Here is a 17,644-nt window from a genome sequence, read left to right as displayed (position 1 = left end):
TTTTTTCTTTTCCTTTTCCATGTCCCTTCCAGGGTTCCATATACTTCAAACACCTGATCACAACCATTATACTCCATGGAAACACTGTAGTTGATCCTAATTTTAAAAGCCAAATAAGGAACCAATAATCTCTATTGAGCTGAAAGTTTTGTTTAAAATGACAAAATTTTATTTCTCACATGCACAGGCATTGGGAGCAGTTGTGATTCACTGTCTTGCTCAGTCCATTAACTATGGATATACTGTATGTTAACTCTCTTTAAGTGTAAATATACATGTACACTGCTTTCTCATCAATAACTCTTACCTTGACTTTGTCATGTTTTATTCTCAACATGTGTTGTGTAAATCAATGTTCTTCTCTTTTTCATGAAAGTCCACATTGGGAAATTTAAGCTTTAGGCTCAGGCATGTTTAACCATAAGTCTGTTTAAGTGATGTGATGGCCCTGAATCTACAGTCAGAGGAAGACCGAACACTTACCCTCTTGAATAGTCAAAGCGATGGGTTTGCGGGTGAAATCTGGGGTTGACAGTCCTTCTGGAAGTTCCTCTATAAACTGCGTTATCATGACACCGGGCACTTTGGACTTCTTCTTGATGCCTGACCAAATTAAAAAGTATTTACAATTAGACAGGCTCAATGTTTCTCTTGGAGCAGTTAAAGATGAATGCTAATAAGCATTATGTGGAGTGAGCAAATGTTAGGGCACACTTGGAAATATCCTACAATTCCTTTATACAGTATGGCCACTTGAAACATGGAAGTTAGAGAGACTGAATTCCGAGGAGTCACCTATGTACATCTGTGAGGTCATTATGTTCGAAGGAAAACAAAATGGTTTTAACAAAAAGCTAACTAAGATTGTATTCAGATTCATTTAACATCAACACAAATCTAAGACACAGACAAGTGATCCAGTAAACACTTGTCAATGTAAATTTTAGACAGTCACATTCAAACATATTGGTCAAATGTTTATATGAAGAAAGGGCACATTCTGACGTAAAAATGCCACAATACCAGACCAAAACTGTGACCACTACGTAGCATAACAGCTAACAGAAGATCCATTTTTTGGAAAATGATGTAGTACTTTCTTATACAAACTGCAAGTGCAGATTTTCTAAATCAAAGGAATAGTCATCTCTCAAGTGTTATTTGGTGAGTTTGACTCTGCTGATAGTTTGTTGAACTTGCTCTCATAGTTTGCAAAAAAATAAATAAATTCATTGCTCTTTTTGCAAGAACAAAAAGTGCAAGTAAGTTAATTTGCATTCCCACATACTCTGCATCTCTGGTGTGTTGGCTGACACTGCACTCTCGCAACATGTTTAACACGGGACACTCATCATGGGAAATACATACTATAAGTTCAACAGGAGGGCAGGCCTTCAGAAACATTTTGACAGTGGCTGTCTAATTTATGCACCCAGCTAGGTAAAAGCACAATTTGTTTTTACGTAGTGCAGTGAGTTCTATTTAATAGCGTATTTGGAGATTGTTATAGGCCTGTTGAGTTGATGTAGTCGTGAGTGTTTAATCCCGATGTAAGCATGCACCGCAGGTGGCTGTATTTATGAAAGTTTTAATCCCAACAAGCTAATCATAAAAGGGTGTTATTATAGTCTTTAATCGTGTGTACTGTGTAAACATTTATATCTATTTATGTAATTGTAAAGGAGGGTGAAAACTTTGAGTTAATATTCATTAGAATATGAGACAAGACATATTTAGGGTAGTCCGTAGATACTTCTGTCTGGCTTCACTGACTAAAGTATTGGCAACAATTTATTTGTGGTAAACTATCACAAAGTCTTGAAAAGGTATCTGAAACTTACTTAAATATGTATTGTTGTACTGTAGAGTTTAATTGTTTTGTTAGCACAGTTCTGTTTGTAAGAGTCTGTGTGAACAGGAGAGACCGTTTGAAAATTTTAATTTATGATGGAAAAAAGAAGCATAAAGAATTAAATAGGCTCTGTCCTCTGCTGTTTCTGGGCATACAAGGTATAACTCAACTCTGCAGCATCCAGATCATCATTTTTGCATAGAGCCCAGAACCCCTGAGAGTACAAATATGAACTAACCCTCAGCAATCTCGAGGAGAGCATCACTGAATGCTGATCACAGGGGCATAGCTGGTCCAGGGATCTCTGGTCTTTAATTATTTTCACTTGCCATGAAAGACCTGTAACAGGCAGAATGTTAACTATGATATATCTGGATTAAAGAAGAGAATGCGTGAGCAGACAACCCTGCCATTTTGCAGTGTAAAGCACATTGGAGGTGAATTGCTTGTGGCAGGTGCTGCTGGTGATGGCGGTGATGATATTACGCTCGTTTTGCTGCTGTTAACAAGCTGAATGTGATTATGAATGGATGAGGATTATGCTGACATCATCAAAATCAAAAGCAACATGTTTGTGAGGAAATATTGATCAGCCTTTCAGTGTAGCCCAACAATTAGAACTGCATGTTTAAGCCAGGCACTGATTCCATGGGTCAGTCAGCAGAAAATTGAATTTAATTGGCATAACTTTGGTGCAAATAAAGATTTGTAAACCTCCTTTCATCCTGGAGCACTTTGGACATGATTTATGCGCTTGAGGCTATACTATTTATGCTATGTTAAGGTCATAGTAGATTGCTTTTCATTACACCAATCATAGCTGCCAGATGGGTAAGAATGTATCTATATACTGTATGTGGCCACTTGCATTAAAAAGCAGAAGGTTTTTCATTAGGTCCTCAGTTGTAGCCTGTAGCTGTAAATAACAGCTTTTAGAATATGTCTAGTGCACCACAGGCATCTCAGTTCTCTTTAAGTTGTCTATTTTTAGGACTATTTTTTAATGTCCCTGCTTTCTTCCTGTGTGGAGTTGTTTTTCAAAATGAATATCTTTATTGAAGGTTATTTTGTGTTTGCTTGTGCGTCACATTTATTGGACTCTTTCATTGTAGTATTGTAGTCGGGGTTTTCTGACGATGAATTCCTACCAGAATAACAAAGCAAAGATTGATATTATGCATTTCATCAGAAATATAAGCAGAAGATGGGATTTTCTTTTTTCTTAAGATCCCCTATCGTCCTCCTTATTTACTCATTCAGTTTTTAAGAATTCTGCTTTACAGTGTGATTTATTCTGCACTAATTATAGCCGTAGAAGTGCGTCACTGACTGGTACTTGACCATACGCACTTTGTGTTTTGTCACAGTCTTAACCACAAAACTACAGAGACATAGAACAACTTTCAGAACTTTCAGAAGATATGATTTTATTTATTTATTTATTCATTTAACTCTGACCTTGATTTGTTCTAACTATTTTAGCAATGTTTACATTTTTACTACTACTACTAATAGCACAGTTTAAACATAAGCACTCCAAATGACTAAAATCACAATTATTGCATCAGATTATGAGGTTGCTAATACTGGTCTGTAAAATAAACAGTTGAATCTTTTCAGCTGAAACTGAAGGAATGTGTAATATAAATGTATAATATAAAATGAGATTCCAATACTTTTTCATTCATCAGTGCAGTGTGCTAAATATGTTAGTGTTAATTATTTAACTTCTCTTTTATCTAATTGTTACTCTTTCATTGCTGCTATGTTTTTAAGAATGAACAATTTCATATTTCTACCTTGACTGGAATAAAATGGTACAAGTTATAATATATATATTCAGAATGCACACACTGAACCTACCGGGAACATAGTCTGAGTAGACTAAAGTAACTCTGAGCTGTTCTTTTCAAACTTAACACTCTGTTTCCCATCTCCAAATTCAGTCACGGTCAGAGTTTGTCACGCCTACTTCCTGGAAGAGGCCCCCCGGACTACAGCAAGTTAGTCACAGTGCATAATTCTTGACATCCATAGTGAAAATGTCAGTTCTATTTTCCTTGTTTTACTTCATGTTTAAATTCAAAGACAAGTTTCCTCTAAGCTAGTTTGATACCTCAGAGCATTGTGCGCTTTTGTTGCTTCAGAATAATTGTCACAGGATTACAACAAGTCAAAAGATATCAAGAGTTAGATGCGATGTAAAGGCTTCCAGATGTCATGGGTGTCATTCCAGCTGATTACCTTGAAACCTTAGAGTTGTGTGTTAATTTGACAGTGCATGGTTCTCTGAGACTTGCTTTGAACTGGCAGGGTTGTAGAAATTGCAATTTTGTGTGTGTGACAGTCGCATGTGGGCAGGCATGAGGAGGTCAAAAAATCTCAAAGGGAAAACAGAAAGGTTAATTTGAAGGGGGTGACTGGTAGTTATCATGTAAATAAGTGCAAGTACTAGAATAATTTACCGGTGATCTTTTCACTTTTACCAAATTCATGCGGTTTTGAGTGTTAACCGAAATTTCCAAGTTAATCATGTTTAAGCTGGGGGCACTGGGGTGGCCTATCAGATTCCATAGACTTCAGGACAGATGATTTCATCGCTTGGAGTCATCTTTGTAGAGCAAGTTCAAAAACCTATTGAGACTGAACTGTGCCAGCATGTTGTACAGGAATAATCAGCACTTGGATATACGTTTTTTGTTATTTTTTTTAAAGTGGCATTTTTCCTTTAAATGATAAGCTAAACCCATGGCAATCAACCACAGTGCCCTCTAATAACAGGCTGTAGCTAGTGTTCATGTGGAGGTTGTTGGAAATGTCACAATGAAATGCACTTGTTGTGACACTGAAAGTTTCATCATCCGTTCTGGATGACACCTTTCAAGGAGTGGTGATCACATCATACATGCAACTCACCCAACATGGAATCATGCATTTACAGAAGACGAATCAGTGTGATTCGATTTGTTTCTTTTCTTTTCTTTGCTCCCATACCTTTGTCGTCTGGGTGAACTCCCTCAGAACTGTTGACTTAACACGCATTGTGACACGGGAGAGGGAACAGGACAGGTAAATAATAATCCTGACAAAAGCACCATGGCAGGTTGGAACTTCGACAGGATTATGGACACATAATAAACATAAAACACCACAGTATACAGTATATATAACCCAGGAATGGGAAGCACAAACACCAACAGAGACAGAACTTCAGCAGACCAGAATACTCAGTGACAAAAACGAAAACTGTTAGTCAAAGACAAAATATATTACAGTATGTTAGCAGTATGGTGTTACAGCAGCATGTGAGTAGTTGTGCTGCGCAACTGCTGATTAGACTTAACTCGCTGACACATTTTCTCATGGCAGACATCTTAGGATGATTCCTGCGCAGTGCTTGAGAGAAATTATGTGCAAATACTTGTGGAAAAGCAATTTGCGGGAAATTAATTTCAAATGAGCCTTCATTTAGTCTTCTGTCAAACAAGGACACCGTTTCATTTTTCAATTCTCTCTTAGATGATTCTCTTTGCTCTGATGGTTTTGTTGATCATCCTCGTTACCATCAGCAGCAGCCAGTGCCGGTTTTCAGATGAATCCTGAGTGAATATTCTTTGTGTCAACAATTTCTTTCTTTCTTTAGGAGATGTTGTTTCTTTTTTTTGCTTTTTTTGTTCAACAGCCTTTTGTTCAGCTTGTTTTTGTCTCATCTTCTGGCTTCTGTAACATCTCTGATCTTCTCTTTGACCAACATCTTCGTAGCCTTGGCAGGGAGAAGCTGATGAACAATAGCTTCCACGGCCAGGATCTTTATATTTTTGTGGACAGCAAAAAAAAAAAAAAAAAATAATGATAATAATAATAATTGACGAGTGGTATTTGTTCCCCTGTTGACACAAAAAAAAAAGGCCTTTGCTGTTGAGGTTTCTCGAATTCATGGATGGAAGTGCAGGGATTTGAAATCCGATCATTATTTGGACTGCTTCCACCTAACAAAATAAGTATACATGGTGCTTATCTTCATTTTATGTCATCAGAAATGGGAGCACTCAACTTGACAGCATTATTCAGATGCCTTGGGTATTCCATGTCTTCAAAAAAGATGCCTTTATTTAGACAAGACATCGACATTATAGGATCCTTGACGGTGCAGATTTCTCATGTGCTTTCTTGTTTTGTAGCTTGGTGATTCTTGATGCAACGTCGCACAAGTCTTTTTTTTTTGTATAACGTTTAGCTGCATACTGTACATCAAATGGATCCAGTTCATCTTCATTCCTGGGATAAGAGAAAATACAGGAGGAGACACCTGTAATACCAACGTTTGACGGACTTCTGCACTTACCTGCCTGCCCAGCGGCAGTCTGATCGGTCACCTTTGACCTCTTCCACATCTTGGATTCCTCTTGAGCTCTGCTGATTCAGAAGGCTCTGCAGAAAACGAAAAGAAGAAGAGAGAGACAGAAGATAAAAGAGGAAATCTTTAGGACGTCATATTTTCACAACTCAAACTGAAATCAACGTTATTGTCTGACATTCTCATCAGAGTTTGAGGTGTTTGGGAATGGCTGTACTTTTATTTTCTCATTCTCTTTTTGAAAGCAAATGCCACTCAGAGGTTGTCACACAGTCAGTTAAAACTTCAGGAGCTGCTCTAAATTGTTTTTTCAGAGGCACCCTGCTCCTCTCCAGCAGTGCAGTTACTCTAAACAGTCAGTAAGAGGCAGCAGCCAGTGTCCTTTACAGTAAGTGTTGGCTTTAGCATGGGATGAATGCCTGCCTTGGGAATCCTTTACAGAGATGTGTTAATTAAGCACAGATCTTACTGAAGCCTTATATAAACAGGGTGAAGAATAGGGCTTAGCTTGAAAATACTGCACAGACTGCCACTTGCTAGGGCCTCCCCTTCTGTATTCTATTGATGATTTAGGGTTCGGGTTGAAAAAAATACTGTGCAAAGGGTTTAGGCACCAAAAGTGAGGATACATTGATAGTTTATCCATCAAGCATGGTCAAAACTAAAGTAAACAGATTAAAACTACATCAACTTAGTGCATTTAGTGTGACTACCCTTTGGCAGGTAGGTTGTTCCAGAAATACTTGAAAACGTTCAACAATTCTTCTTTGGATTTAAAGAGTCTCGTGGTCTTTTGTCTCTAGGTGCAACCCCAGACTGATTTGGTGATGTGGAGATCAGGTCTTTGTGTCTGTCTGTTGCAGGAATCCTTCTTCTTCTTATTGCTGAAGATGGACGTTGATGACTTTGACTGTATATTCGGTGCTGCTGTCATGCTGCAAAAATGATTTAGGGTCTCTCTTTGTGTTATAGATGAGAAGTTAAACATCTAGAAACCCTTTACACAGTACTTACAATGCAAGTTTCCACCACAGTTTAAACCACACCTGCAATTTTACAGTTAACTAATTAAAATATATAATCCTTTTACAGTAAATTTGCCTGTTCAGTGTAATGCATTCCAATACAACAGATGCACCACAAATGATGTATTCTGGAAGAGTTAGCATATTTCTGACACTGTCTGAAAGGGGTCATTTCAGTTTGTTTATATCTTTTTTTTCCCCATTTATTGATAATGACAGTGGAGTAGACAGAGTGATGGAGATATGACATGCAACAAAGGTCTGACTGGACAGGAATCAGACTGTTGCAATTATTTAGTATGAGGTGTAATCATTTGGACACAGAGTGCTCAAACTATATGTTGTGCTGGACTGCCTTATATATAAATGTGCTTCTAATACTCACCCTGTCTCATGTTTGTAACTATGTTGGGCGAAATGCTAGAAATGTAATGCAGTTTTGTTAAACATTGCTGGAAACTACAACAAAGCTGAACATTGTTATCAAGAATTTATGGCTGAGAATCTGTTGGCATTAGATTTCATGAGAATACCTAATGTACCAAAGAGGGCACTGATGGTAAATCATGATGTACTCACTTAAAGATACGCAGCAGTTGTCAAATTATTAATATTATAGCACTTAATCTAAGTGGTAAGAATTAGTTTGCCACAGCAAAGACAATGTGTTGTTGGGTTTTTATTTTATTTTAAAGATACCCGAAGAGTTTTACATCGAAACATCAGGTGCAATGTGACACTTATGATGATCACTGTCTGATTCATGTGACACATGTTCCAGCGTTACATGAGTCAAGTCTCCAGACGGTTATGAAAAGTCACATGTACGTCATTACTATTTTTTGTTCTTGTAAAATCTGACCTAAACCCTCTCATGTCAGAGGTCTTAACCTTCTCATTGGACAGGGATTTAAAGTAGGTGTGGTTACATACTGGCGATTAATATTATTGTCATATTATTACTTTGTAGCTCAACCTAGATTTTCAGATGATAATGATGACATGAGGAGGTGAGTCCTGTTTGAGTTCTGCTGTCAGTGTGAAGAACATTGTGTGTTTAAAATGCAACTACTGTTTAGATCGTGACTGGTTTCCTGCTGCAATATTTTTTTAAAATAACAGCTATAATCAACATTTGTGGTTCTGCATGAAAAAGATGCAGCATCTATTGATTGCATGTTTTTTTGTTTGCATCACTATATTAACTTAGTCTAATAGGTGGTGTTAGAATATAATGCTGCCTTTATCCTGCCTGGTTTTCAAACAACATGTGAACTAAACCTGCACTAAATCCTACAAACAGTTTTTCTCTGTCACCTTCACGTCTTCTTTGAGAGATTAACACCTCAAAACTCAACTAAACTGTGCTCATGAAAGATGGTCGCTCATCAAAAGGACCGATTTGAGGAAAAAAAAAACAATTCTCCTGACTTCTAACCCTTTGAAATAATGAAATGAAAGAAAAATCTCTTTATGTTGAGACTGTATTTGACTGATTTGCTGAATTAAAAATATTCCCCCTTAGATTTTTGGATATTTACAGTCCGTCCTGATGCCCTGCTGAAAATAAAACCTGCCATCTTGAAAGTAAGTGTTTTATTTTTAGTTGTGCACATGCTCCAGCATATGTTCAGAAGGGTTCTGGGCTCCAGCAGCGATCTTGGCTCTTGATGTGTCTCGAAAATGAACTACACAACACATATGGCAAAAGCAAAAATAAAAAAAAAAGAAACAGCCTGCAAGAGGAGACATCTTGGCAGGCGGCTCTTTGCATTAAAGAAAACCCACTCCTATTCCCCTTCCGCTGAGCAGTTTCGCCATTTTAGCGTTGCATTTATAGTTTAATGTTTGGCTTTGGCTCTCATGTTTTTTTTATAATGAATTCTGAGTTGTGGGGGAGGAAATATTGTAGACAAAATAGCTGTCAATACATGCTGAACATCTGTCTCAGTCGCTGTCCCAGAGATTTCAAAGATGTGTGCTGTAGGCTGCATTTCAGTAAATACTTCTGCTGCTGTAAAAAAAAAAATAAAAAAAATCCATGCTTCTTAACATCATTAGATATAACCAGTATGTAGGCAGGCTGGCTGTCACTGCAGGCAACATGACAAGTCACCAAGATTAAAATTAGAGATGGGGCTATCTGAAATGTTGGACCACTGTAGCAGAAAGAAAATATATCCAGCGTTTCACTCTCAGTCAGTCTGAATTTGTCCTGGGAGTCACTCTCCCATGTTTCTTTATACTGTTAGCCGTTGATATTGTTATTTCATATATAGGCAATGTGTCACTCTGTTATGTTCTGGAGACACAATAAAGAAAATGAGCTCTGGTATAAGTATGATAAATGAATGTTTCTTATGTAAGGAAATGTCAGTTTGTTTGCAATGCTGCAGCTTTTGAGGTCACACGGCCCCTTCAGCATGGCATATAATATTTAAAATGTATGGAAGTTTGCAGGAAAAGAAGCTGGAAACACTGCACAGCACACATACATATTACATCTAATGTCTCAGTCAGACGTGGCATGTTTCAGTGAATCTGCCACCCACTGCAGATGACTGCACCACTGACCACATACTCTGAAAATGGCATCTGGTGGCTTCTCAAATGTCCCTCACTCAATTTTTCCCGCACGTCACTGATCGCAGCTGAGCGTACTAGACATAGAGTGGCTTTTGCTGTTTAACTCGCACAAAACCAGGCCTGTTGACAACACCGTTTGGTGTCAAATGCACGCTAATGGTGCTGTTTGAACTTTCCAGCAGATTTACTCTATGTGTTAAAATTTCTGTAAGAGAGTTGACAAGTTGATGCATTACATGCAATTCAAAACATGTAAGAAATGCTTGGCCTATAGCGCTCTGTGTGTACACTGTGATCACTCTTTAAACGACTGTCAGGAAAGAAACAGAGTTGTATGTGCACAATGTGAGAAAGAAGTATAGAGAGGACAGTGTCAGCTATAGCCCTGTGTGTTTCTTTAATGTGAAAAGAAATCCTATTTCCTGCCAAAAATACGGCCCACTCCCTCCCTGAATCTCAGGTTCCGTATTGATTTGATACCGCCATCTAAAGTTAGTCATCACCCAACAACCTCACAGCTCTGACCACACTGCTATGATCCAGCTTCCCAGATTTAAAACCGTGAAATTCAAACTGAGAAGCCTGCATGCCTCACTAAAGTGATTTTATCCAGCAAGACCAAATCTGTGTCTTCTACGTAATTAAATCCTGTACAATGTTTAATGTGTGTCTAAATAATTCATATAATTAATATACTGTGTAACAACTGACATTAGATGAAATGAAATGTACTACACAAAGCTACAAATTACACATTACATTCTGTTTTCTTTATTGCTCTTATAGCAAGCACAGATCTTTGAAGCATAAAATAGGAACATGTCTGCATTTCACATGCATGTACAATTTAAGTGTTTTTTTTGTTTTTTTTACTGCCTCTTTGTGCTCACAAAGTACTACATTTTCCTGCTGCAAATAGAAATGATACACATTGATTTCATCCTGATTATCTTCACAGATGTTGACTTTACAAGAAACAGGCTCATGTAAACCAATTTCTCATCTCTGCTCAGTACATTTTCTCATCCAGCCTTCATTGTGAGGGCTACCTACCTGCTCACAGTCCTCACTGCTCTCAGCTCTCTTCCTTTTCAGACAGCAGTCTGGTCACACTTGTGCCCTCTCCTAATTTTTTCAATGTAATAGATCCTTCTAGCAGCGTGCAAAGTCTGTGCTTGATGCTCCTCTACTGCCTAGACTCAGTGACTGCCAAAAGCTGTTTAGGCTTTTTTGTATTTGTGGTGACTCCAAAGACATTGGAGGTTGGGTGGGCGGTGAAGCAGGAGGGCACTTTGAAGGGTGGGTCAGGGAGCAGGTTAAATACCTCTTAAAGAATTGTTTGTTCTCGTAAACCAGATGTAGTGACACAAATGAGGATGAAGTCCAGTTGTTTACAAGCCTGGAATCGAGACATATATGAGTTCACAAGTTCAGGACTGGATCAGTGTAAATTATGTAAACAGGATCAAATGTTCTATAAAAGTTGATGTGATCCTTAACTTCTAAAATGTATTGCCATGTTTATAAATTGTTCCTAAATAGCATGAATTTTTTTATTGAAATAAAAAAGAAAAAATTGAATGCACCAAGTTTGGGTTGTGTTTGTGATTGATTGATTGGTTTATTTATAACAAACACATATGACATTCAGCTTATGATGCAGTAGAAATATACTTCATGATCATCAGGACACACTATTTGACACACTTATATTACAAATTACATTTAATATGACCTGAAAAAGAAGATTCAAATTATACACAACAAAGAGGTGGATATTTTTACTACAATCAATATCTTTCCGTGTGCAGTGTTGATGTCCAAGTAAGTACTTGCCCAGTGCATTTCTAAACTCATAAACTGATTTTGGCATTCACTGGAAGTAATCAATTCTTGACCACTGGGACACAGTAATTACCATCCTGCCGACTTTAATTAACAAAATACAGAATTTCTAAATGGCCACGATTGATTCGACAAACTGGGGTGGAAATACATACAAATATGGATGAAAAAAGTTTGACGTCCGCGACAAAGTGTCTTCTTTGAAAATGTTCATAACAGATGCATTCGATTTGAAATGGCTGTTTATTGTAGTTCTGCTTCGAAAAGGTTATCCTGTATTTAACTGTAACCTCCAGATGAACATGGCTGCGTCTAAATCAAGGTCGAACGCTGCGACATAAAATGCTTTTGTCCCCTTGTCTGCTATGACATGCTGTGGTATGCCACTTGCATGTCATGTCGCTGGTTGTTGTATTATTTTAGGACTCGCTGTAAATGTTGCCAGCCACCGTCCACAGAGGCGTAACTAAAGAAGCGAAGCGTACTGTAGATGTGTCACATTGTCTCCTCCCATCGGGGTGTCATGCCAAACATGAGGCAGCTGTCGGGAGTCTGTGTTCCTTTGAACATCTGAAACCTGATCAAGAGTGTTTACAAGTGTTAGTCGCTCCAACAAAAAAAAAAACAAGACCAAACATCCCTCACAGAAATACACGTACAATAAATGATGCTATATATACATATATAAGCATCATCCCACATACATGCTTCTCCAACTTGTAACTTACATTATGCAGCGTACTATACTTACATTATCTAGTGTTTTCATTTCATTTGCATAATGTATCATATGCTTTGGATGTTCCAAAAATTGCTACAGGCGCAGTACTGCAAACCTCCCTGAGTTGTTTTAACCACATGCTGGTATTCCTGCTTGCCCAAACTTTCCTGCCCTGACAGTAAACCTTCCCTTCAGCAAACAACAACAACCATAAATCTGCCATAACGTGAAGAAGTACACCTCCAAGTATCATTTTCTAGCAGATGGTTGTACGTCTTTCACTGTTTAAATTGTGTAGCAGGCACAGCAAACATGTAGTTCACTGTAAAACGTGATGATGAATGCGATCATAAGAGACCTTTATTTAACCTGGTTTGTTGTTAATGGTGTTTTATCTCACATGGGGATTTTGGTGTCTGCTACCAGGAGGCAGCAGCTTACATGTTCCTACATGTTATACAATCATAAGCACTTAATGCTTAAACACACATACATTTTCATCAGCTACTTAAGAGGCTTATTGGTTCCCTCACATAGAAAGAGGACACCGCAGGCATGTTCTGGTTTATTGGCGGAGGTTGAGTCATGTCATCTGGTCAGGTCGAGGTCTGGAAAGGGTTGATGAAGGGCATAAATTCTGTCCCGCGCTATTTTCAGAAGACTGCTACAGCAAACTACAAGTGATGCCCATCGATAGTGAAAGTATGACGAGCTACAAGATAGCTCGGTGATTCAGCATTGTGACCTTTTAGTTTTTAAAAGAATTTATTGATAGTCTAATAAAGGAATGTAAATGTAAAACCTATCGACTTTGCTGGGAGTGATTTCACTAAGTTCTTGTTTTTTGGGGGGGTTTGGGTTTTTTCTCGTTGTTTAGAAAGTACACATGTGCCCATATTGATTTAAACTGTGGACATGCTGCATATGCATGTGAAACAAAAATAGCCAATAAAGTTTAGCTACAGACTGAAAAATTCTAAGGCGGTTATGTGAGCTGTGTAATTTTAGAGAAAGTCAGCGGTTCATTGAATGACTCAACAAAACTCTAAAATCAGTATCTGCTCAGTTTTGATGTGATTAATTTTTCTTTTTAAAAAACCAACATTGTCTCTAAAGCTGCAACAAAAAAGGCATGATGGACTTTTTAAAGTGGGTATTTTATTTTCTCAAATATAGAGATAGTACTTTGTCAGTAACTGATGATTTATGTTGTAGACATAAAATAACTTCATTTATTAATTCATTCATATAGATACAGTTATAAAGAAGTAAGCTAGTCTATATTTTGCTGTTTAAAAAAAAAAAAAAAAGTATTTAATATTGTTAACATGCCCAGTTGGTGTTTTTTTTTTCTTTTTTTTTTGCTGGAAGACTTATCATGAGTGGAATTAGCAGTCACTTCCATGGCTGAGCACTTCCGCCTTTCAACTGCAATGTAGCAAGAAAAACTCAAAAACATGGATTCAGACTTCTGAGAGTTTCATACATAACAAACCTAAGAAACCAATCCTGTCAGTGTGTAGATAGGCACCGTTCTTCAGAATCAGTTCCTGGTTCGAACAATGATCGCTGAAGTCCTCCAGTATTTCAGTTTGCCACTGTGTAGCACAGAGTCAGTGGTTGAGATGATTGGACTTCATAAATCTGCACATTCTAGAAAAAGCAACAATGTGTCATTACATCTAATACAATTCAAGGCATAAAGTGATTATTTTCATTTAAGAAACTTCTAAATATGTATGTACAAATATGTTTTTAGAGATTAAATCAATGACTACCCTTGTAGTTTGAATTACTTGTATGTTTGTTTTTTTTATTCATACAAATCGAACACATCATTTTTGTACTGAAGAATGCCTTCACATTTTCCCATTCAAGTCTGACTTTTAACAATAGCAGGCGCCAATAAATACCTTGAAACAGCTTTTGTTGTTCTGAATATTTCTCACTGAAAATGAAGAAATTTGTAGAATTTAAGAGATGGAAAATAAAATCACTAGTCATGAATTTGTGCAAAAAAAAAAAAAAGTGTTCTCTAAATTTATGCAAAACCAATATGAGGCTGCAGTCTGAGTTTGAAAAAATCAAATATCTTGTTTCTGTGCTGACCTGCAGTGGAGGGACAGTAACACAATGCAGGGACTTTGCAATAAAAATACTCACATGAAAACCAGACTTCTGCAGCCTTGTATTTCAATCAACTAAGGTTTGGAAATAGCAGTTATTACAACAAGCAAAACCTTTTTCAGTGTTCATATGTGCACCTCACTGTTGTTTTAGCTTGGACTTGGAAAAATATGAACCCAGATTTTGAGGTTATATTAAAAATAATTATATTAATAAAATGCTGAAACCAATAAAGGGTGGGTATGTGATCAAGGTTCAAGTTTAGTTTGAACTCCAGCATGACAGTCAAACTCTTACCTTGTGATTTGTACCAGTTTCATAACCCTCTCTTTGAGGTGCTTGATGTCAGCAAATTTTGTGCCAGATTTCTTTCATCGCCTTTAACGGATGCCCTCATCACAACGTGATGGCCGTAGATTCGGGCCTCAGGTTGATTGCAGGTTGCGTAAAAATAGACCAAATGCTCGTCCAAGTTCTCCTAAGTTCTCCCTCGCACCGCTCCACGCTTCCTCGTACTGCTGCTAAATGTTTACCCAACTCCAGCTTTCAGGTGACACATGCTCAGCGATGGCTTGGTTTTCTTTAAATTCCGTGACCTACATGCCAACTGGCTCTTAGCAACTGTCTGCGTCTGTTTCTAATGGTCTGTCTCATAATTCACACTCCACCTCCTCTGGCGCCCTGTAGCCTCCCTTCCACTCTGTTTACCATCCATATCTACCTATTCTTTGATATCCCAGTCTTTGCTCTAAACCTGCTCCCTTAAGCAACATTTTTATCTCACTCAGTCAATGCAGTTCTTTTCCTTTTACATTATTGGATCTAAATGCAGGTGATTATTTTTCTTATTTGTCTGTCAAGCATCTATTGTTTTGAGTTTGCATCTTTGTGCTGGATGCATTAGCTGTGTTTCTTCTGAAAATTAGGGAATTGTAAGAGTTTTTTTTTTGGTTTTTTTTGAGACCAGCTATACTTTAAAGGTTGCATTATTCCAGGCAAAAGCACGGGTCACCATCTTCCCCCCTTCAGGTGTTTGTAGCTGCACATTTTTTGCATTTTTTTTTTTTTTTTTAAATCTGCATAATTTTAATAACCTTAGCATCAGAGAGACTTTTTTTTTGTCAAATATGGGTAATGTTTTGGAGCTCCAGGGGGTGCATCATGTGATCAGGAAAGGTGATGCCCTCATACCTCGTAAGAGGCAAGTGACTGATGAGGTCCCTCCTGTGTCTGATTTACTGCTCGGCTAGCGTCACTATCCTGATACACCCTGCTCAGCCCGCAGCCACGTATATAAATCAGGAGATATTTTTGATACCTTTGGTTGTAGAGCTGGTTGTAAAAAAAGAAGGCTCTTTTTTTTTTGGCTCTTTTTTTTCTGCTCTCATTTTCCCGACTGTGCATTTACTGAGTTCATACTGAGTTTATAGCTTTGCACAGGCCTGTCAGTTCTTTTCTTAAGATTCTCTATTTTTGGCACAAATAAATACAGTCAAAAAAAAAGTGACAGTTATTTAGAAGTTTAATGGCAACAGTCACACACGAAGGAAAACTGGTTTTTATCTCCGGCTGCAGTGTGTTGGTAAGATTTGGCCTCTAACTGACCTTTGAACCAGGATGTTGAAGTAAATACAACTTTTTTAAAGCACACACATACTCAACCAGTGAGGAAGAAGAAGAAGAAGAAGCTAAACTTCTGACTGTAAATCCAGAATAATTGAATGCTCGCTTTTCACACTTCTCTGACCCTAAAGTGGCGCTCATCATGTCTCCGTCATGGACTCAACAGTGTGGAAAACTCAATTTTGGCTGAATTATACTTTCAAAGGATTACTCTGCTGAAAATGTACTAAGAGACATTGAGCGGAGACGTCCTCTTAGCAAAAATGCTTATCATACCCAGAAAACCTGAGGTCTGCGCTATACATGTGGTATTACCTCAATCCCACTGTCACTAGGATACACACATTCAGAAAGTTAGTAGGACAGGTTTTGGTTGTCATCTTAACATCATAACTCCGAGAGCAGCCAGCCTTATATTAAATTATCACCGCGATCAATGGTGCAGTGAGGAACATGATGTGCAGTCTAAGATAGATGTGAAGCGACTGTACTGAATAGAACGTCCAGCCTTTTTTTTTTTTGGCTTCTGGTTTATTAAAACTGACAATAGTGAAATAAGAAGTCAGACACTTTTCTCAACAGGAATACATCAAGGTAAAAATACTCCACTTCTTATTTCGTAAACGTATTTCAATATTAAAATGAAAGTATTTATGTATCATAAATGGTCTGCACTTATCTAGCGCTTTTCTACCTTAGTGGTACTCAAAGTCCTTTACAATATTCTCTTAATCACACATTCATTCACCAGTGGTAGCAGAGCTGCCGTGCAAGGTGCTGCCTGCCATTGGGAGCAACTTTGGGTTTAGTGTCTTGCCCAAGCACATTTCGACTGTGGAGGGGTGGGGTATTGAAACGCCAACTTTGCGATTAGAGGACATCCTGCGCTATGTTCATATGTTTGTGAAGTCTGCGATGTAACTATTGACTATAGCTGACAGTGCATTGGAGTAAAGAGTGCATGAATGAGCTTTGTAGTGAAGTAAAAGAGCAAAAAGTGAAAATAAAGAATAAGTTCTTCAAAGGTCTGCTTTGTTGCAGTTTTTGAACAAACGTATTTACATTCCATCACTAAAAACTGATGTACTTTTGACTCTGTACGACACTAGACAATATTCTATTTGATGTTAAATATGGCGTAGGTGATTTAGGTATTAACTTTATAGCACGTTTATAAGAAATAACTGTCTACATTTTCCAGGCTGTGAATCGTTTTATTATTCGCCCAACTACGTGAATCGTTTACTCTAATCAGAAGAGAGGTATGTGCAGCGGAGACTGAATTCTCCCCGGCTGTATGGTCCATACACGACTCTGGCACAGTCCGGTTAACAGATGGCCGAACAGAAGTGTGCAGTACTGCGATATGAGAGATGATACCGTCTTCATACATGTTAATTGACAATTTAGCAGGAATGTGAATTGGTCACAGCTTGGCTTGTCGCCATTGCAAGTGTGGAAGCTGGTGTCAGGCTGTCAACACAGCACTTTGAGCTAAAGTGGTCTTC

At 37.9% G+C, this 17,644-nt stretch overlaps 1 protein-coding gene and 1 long non-coding RNA gene across 2 annotated transcripts in view; both read right to left on the bottom strand.

Moving 5' to 3' along the window:
- Positions 1–11,060, bottom strand: part of igfn1.1 (immunoglobulin like and fibronectin type III domain containing 1, tandem duplicate 1) — a 25,202-nt gene extending 14,142 nt beyond the window's left edge. The window contains exons 1-3 of the mRNA XM_008279672.1: positions 10,874–11,060; positions 6,198–6,283; positions 484–603 (exon numbers count right to left, since the gene is read on the bottom strand). Coding sequence (XP_008277894.1) covers positions 484–603; positions 6,198–6,246 — 169 coding nt within the window. The 5' untranslated portion in view covers positions 6,247–6,283; positions 10,874–11,060. The remainder of the gene's footprint in view (positions 1–483; positions 604–6,197; positions 6,284–10,873) is intronic.
- A 2,464-nt stretch (positions 11,061–13,524) lies between these two features.
- LOC103355751 (uncharacterized) lies at positions 13,525–15,048 on the bottom strand. Its single transcript, XR_520107.1, has 2 exons — positions 14,811–15,048; positions 13,525–14,039 (listed from the first exon to the last, which is right to left on the bottom strand). It is a non-coding gene; the product is annotated as an uncharacterized LOC103355751 (long non-coding RNA).
- Positions 15,049–17,644: the final 2,596 nt, after the last annotated feature.

The sequence above is a fragment of the Stegastes partitus genome, unplaced genomic scaffold (genome assembly GCF_000690725.1).
Source record: "Stegastes partitus isolate 25-593 unplaced genomic scaffold, Stegastes_partitus-1.0.2 Scaffold5, whole genome shotgun sequence".
NCBI classification, from domain to species: Eukaryota; Metazoa; Chordata; class Actinopteri; family Pomacentridae; genus Stegastes; species Stegastes partitus.
This window is presented reverse-complemented; position numbering and strand designations above follow the sequence as displayed.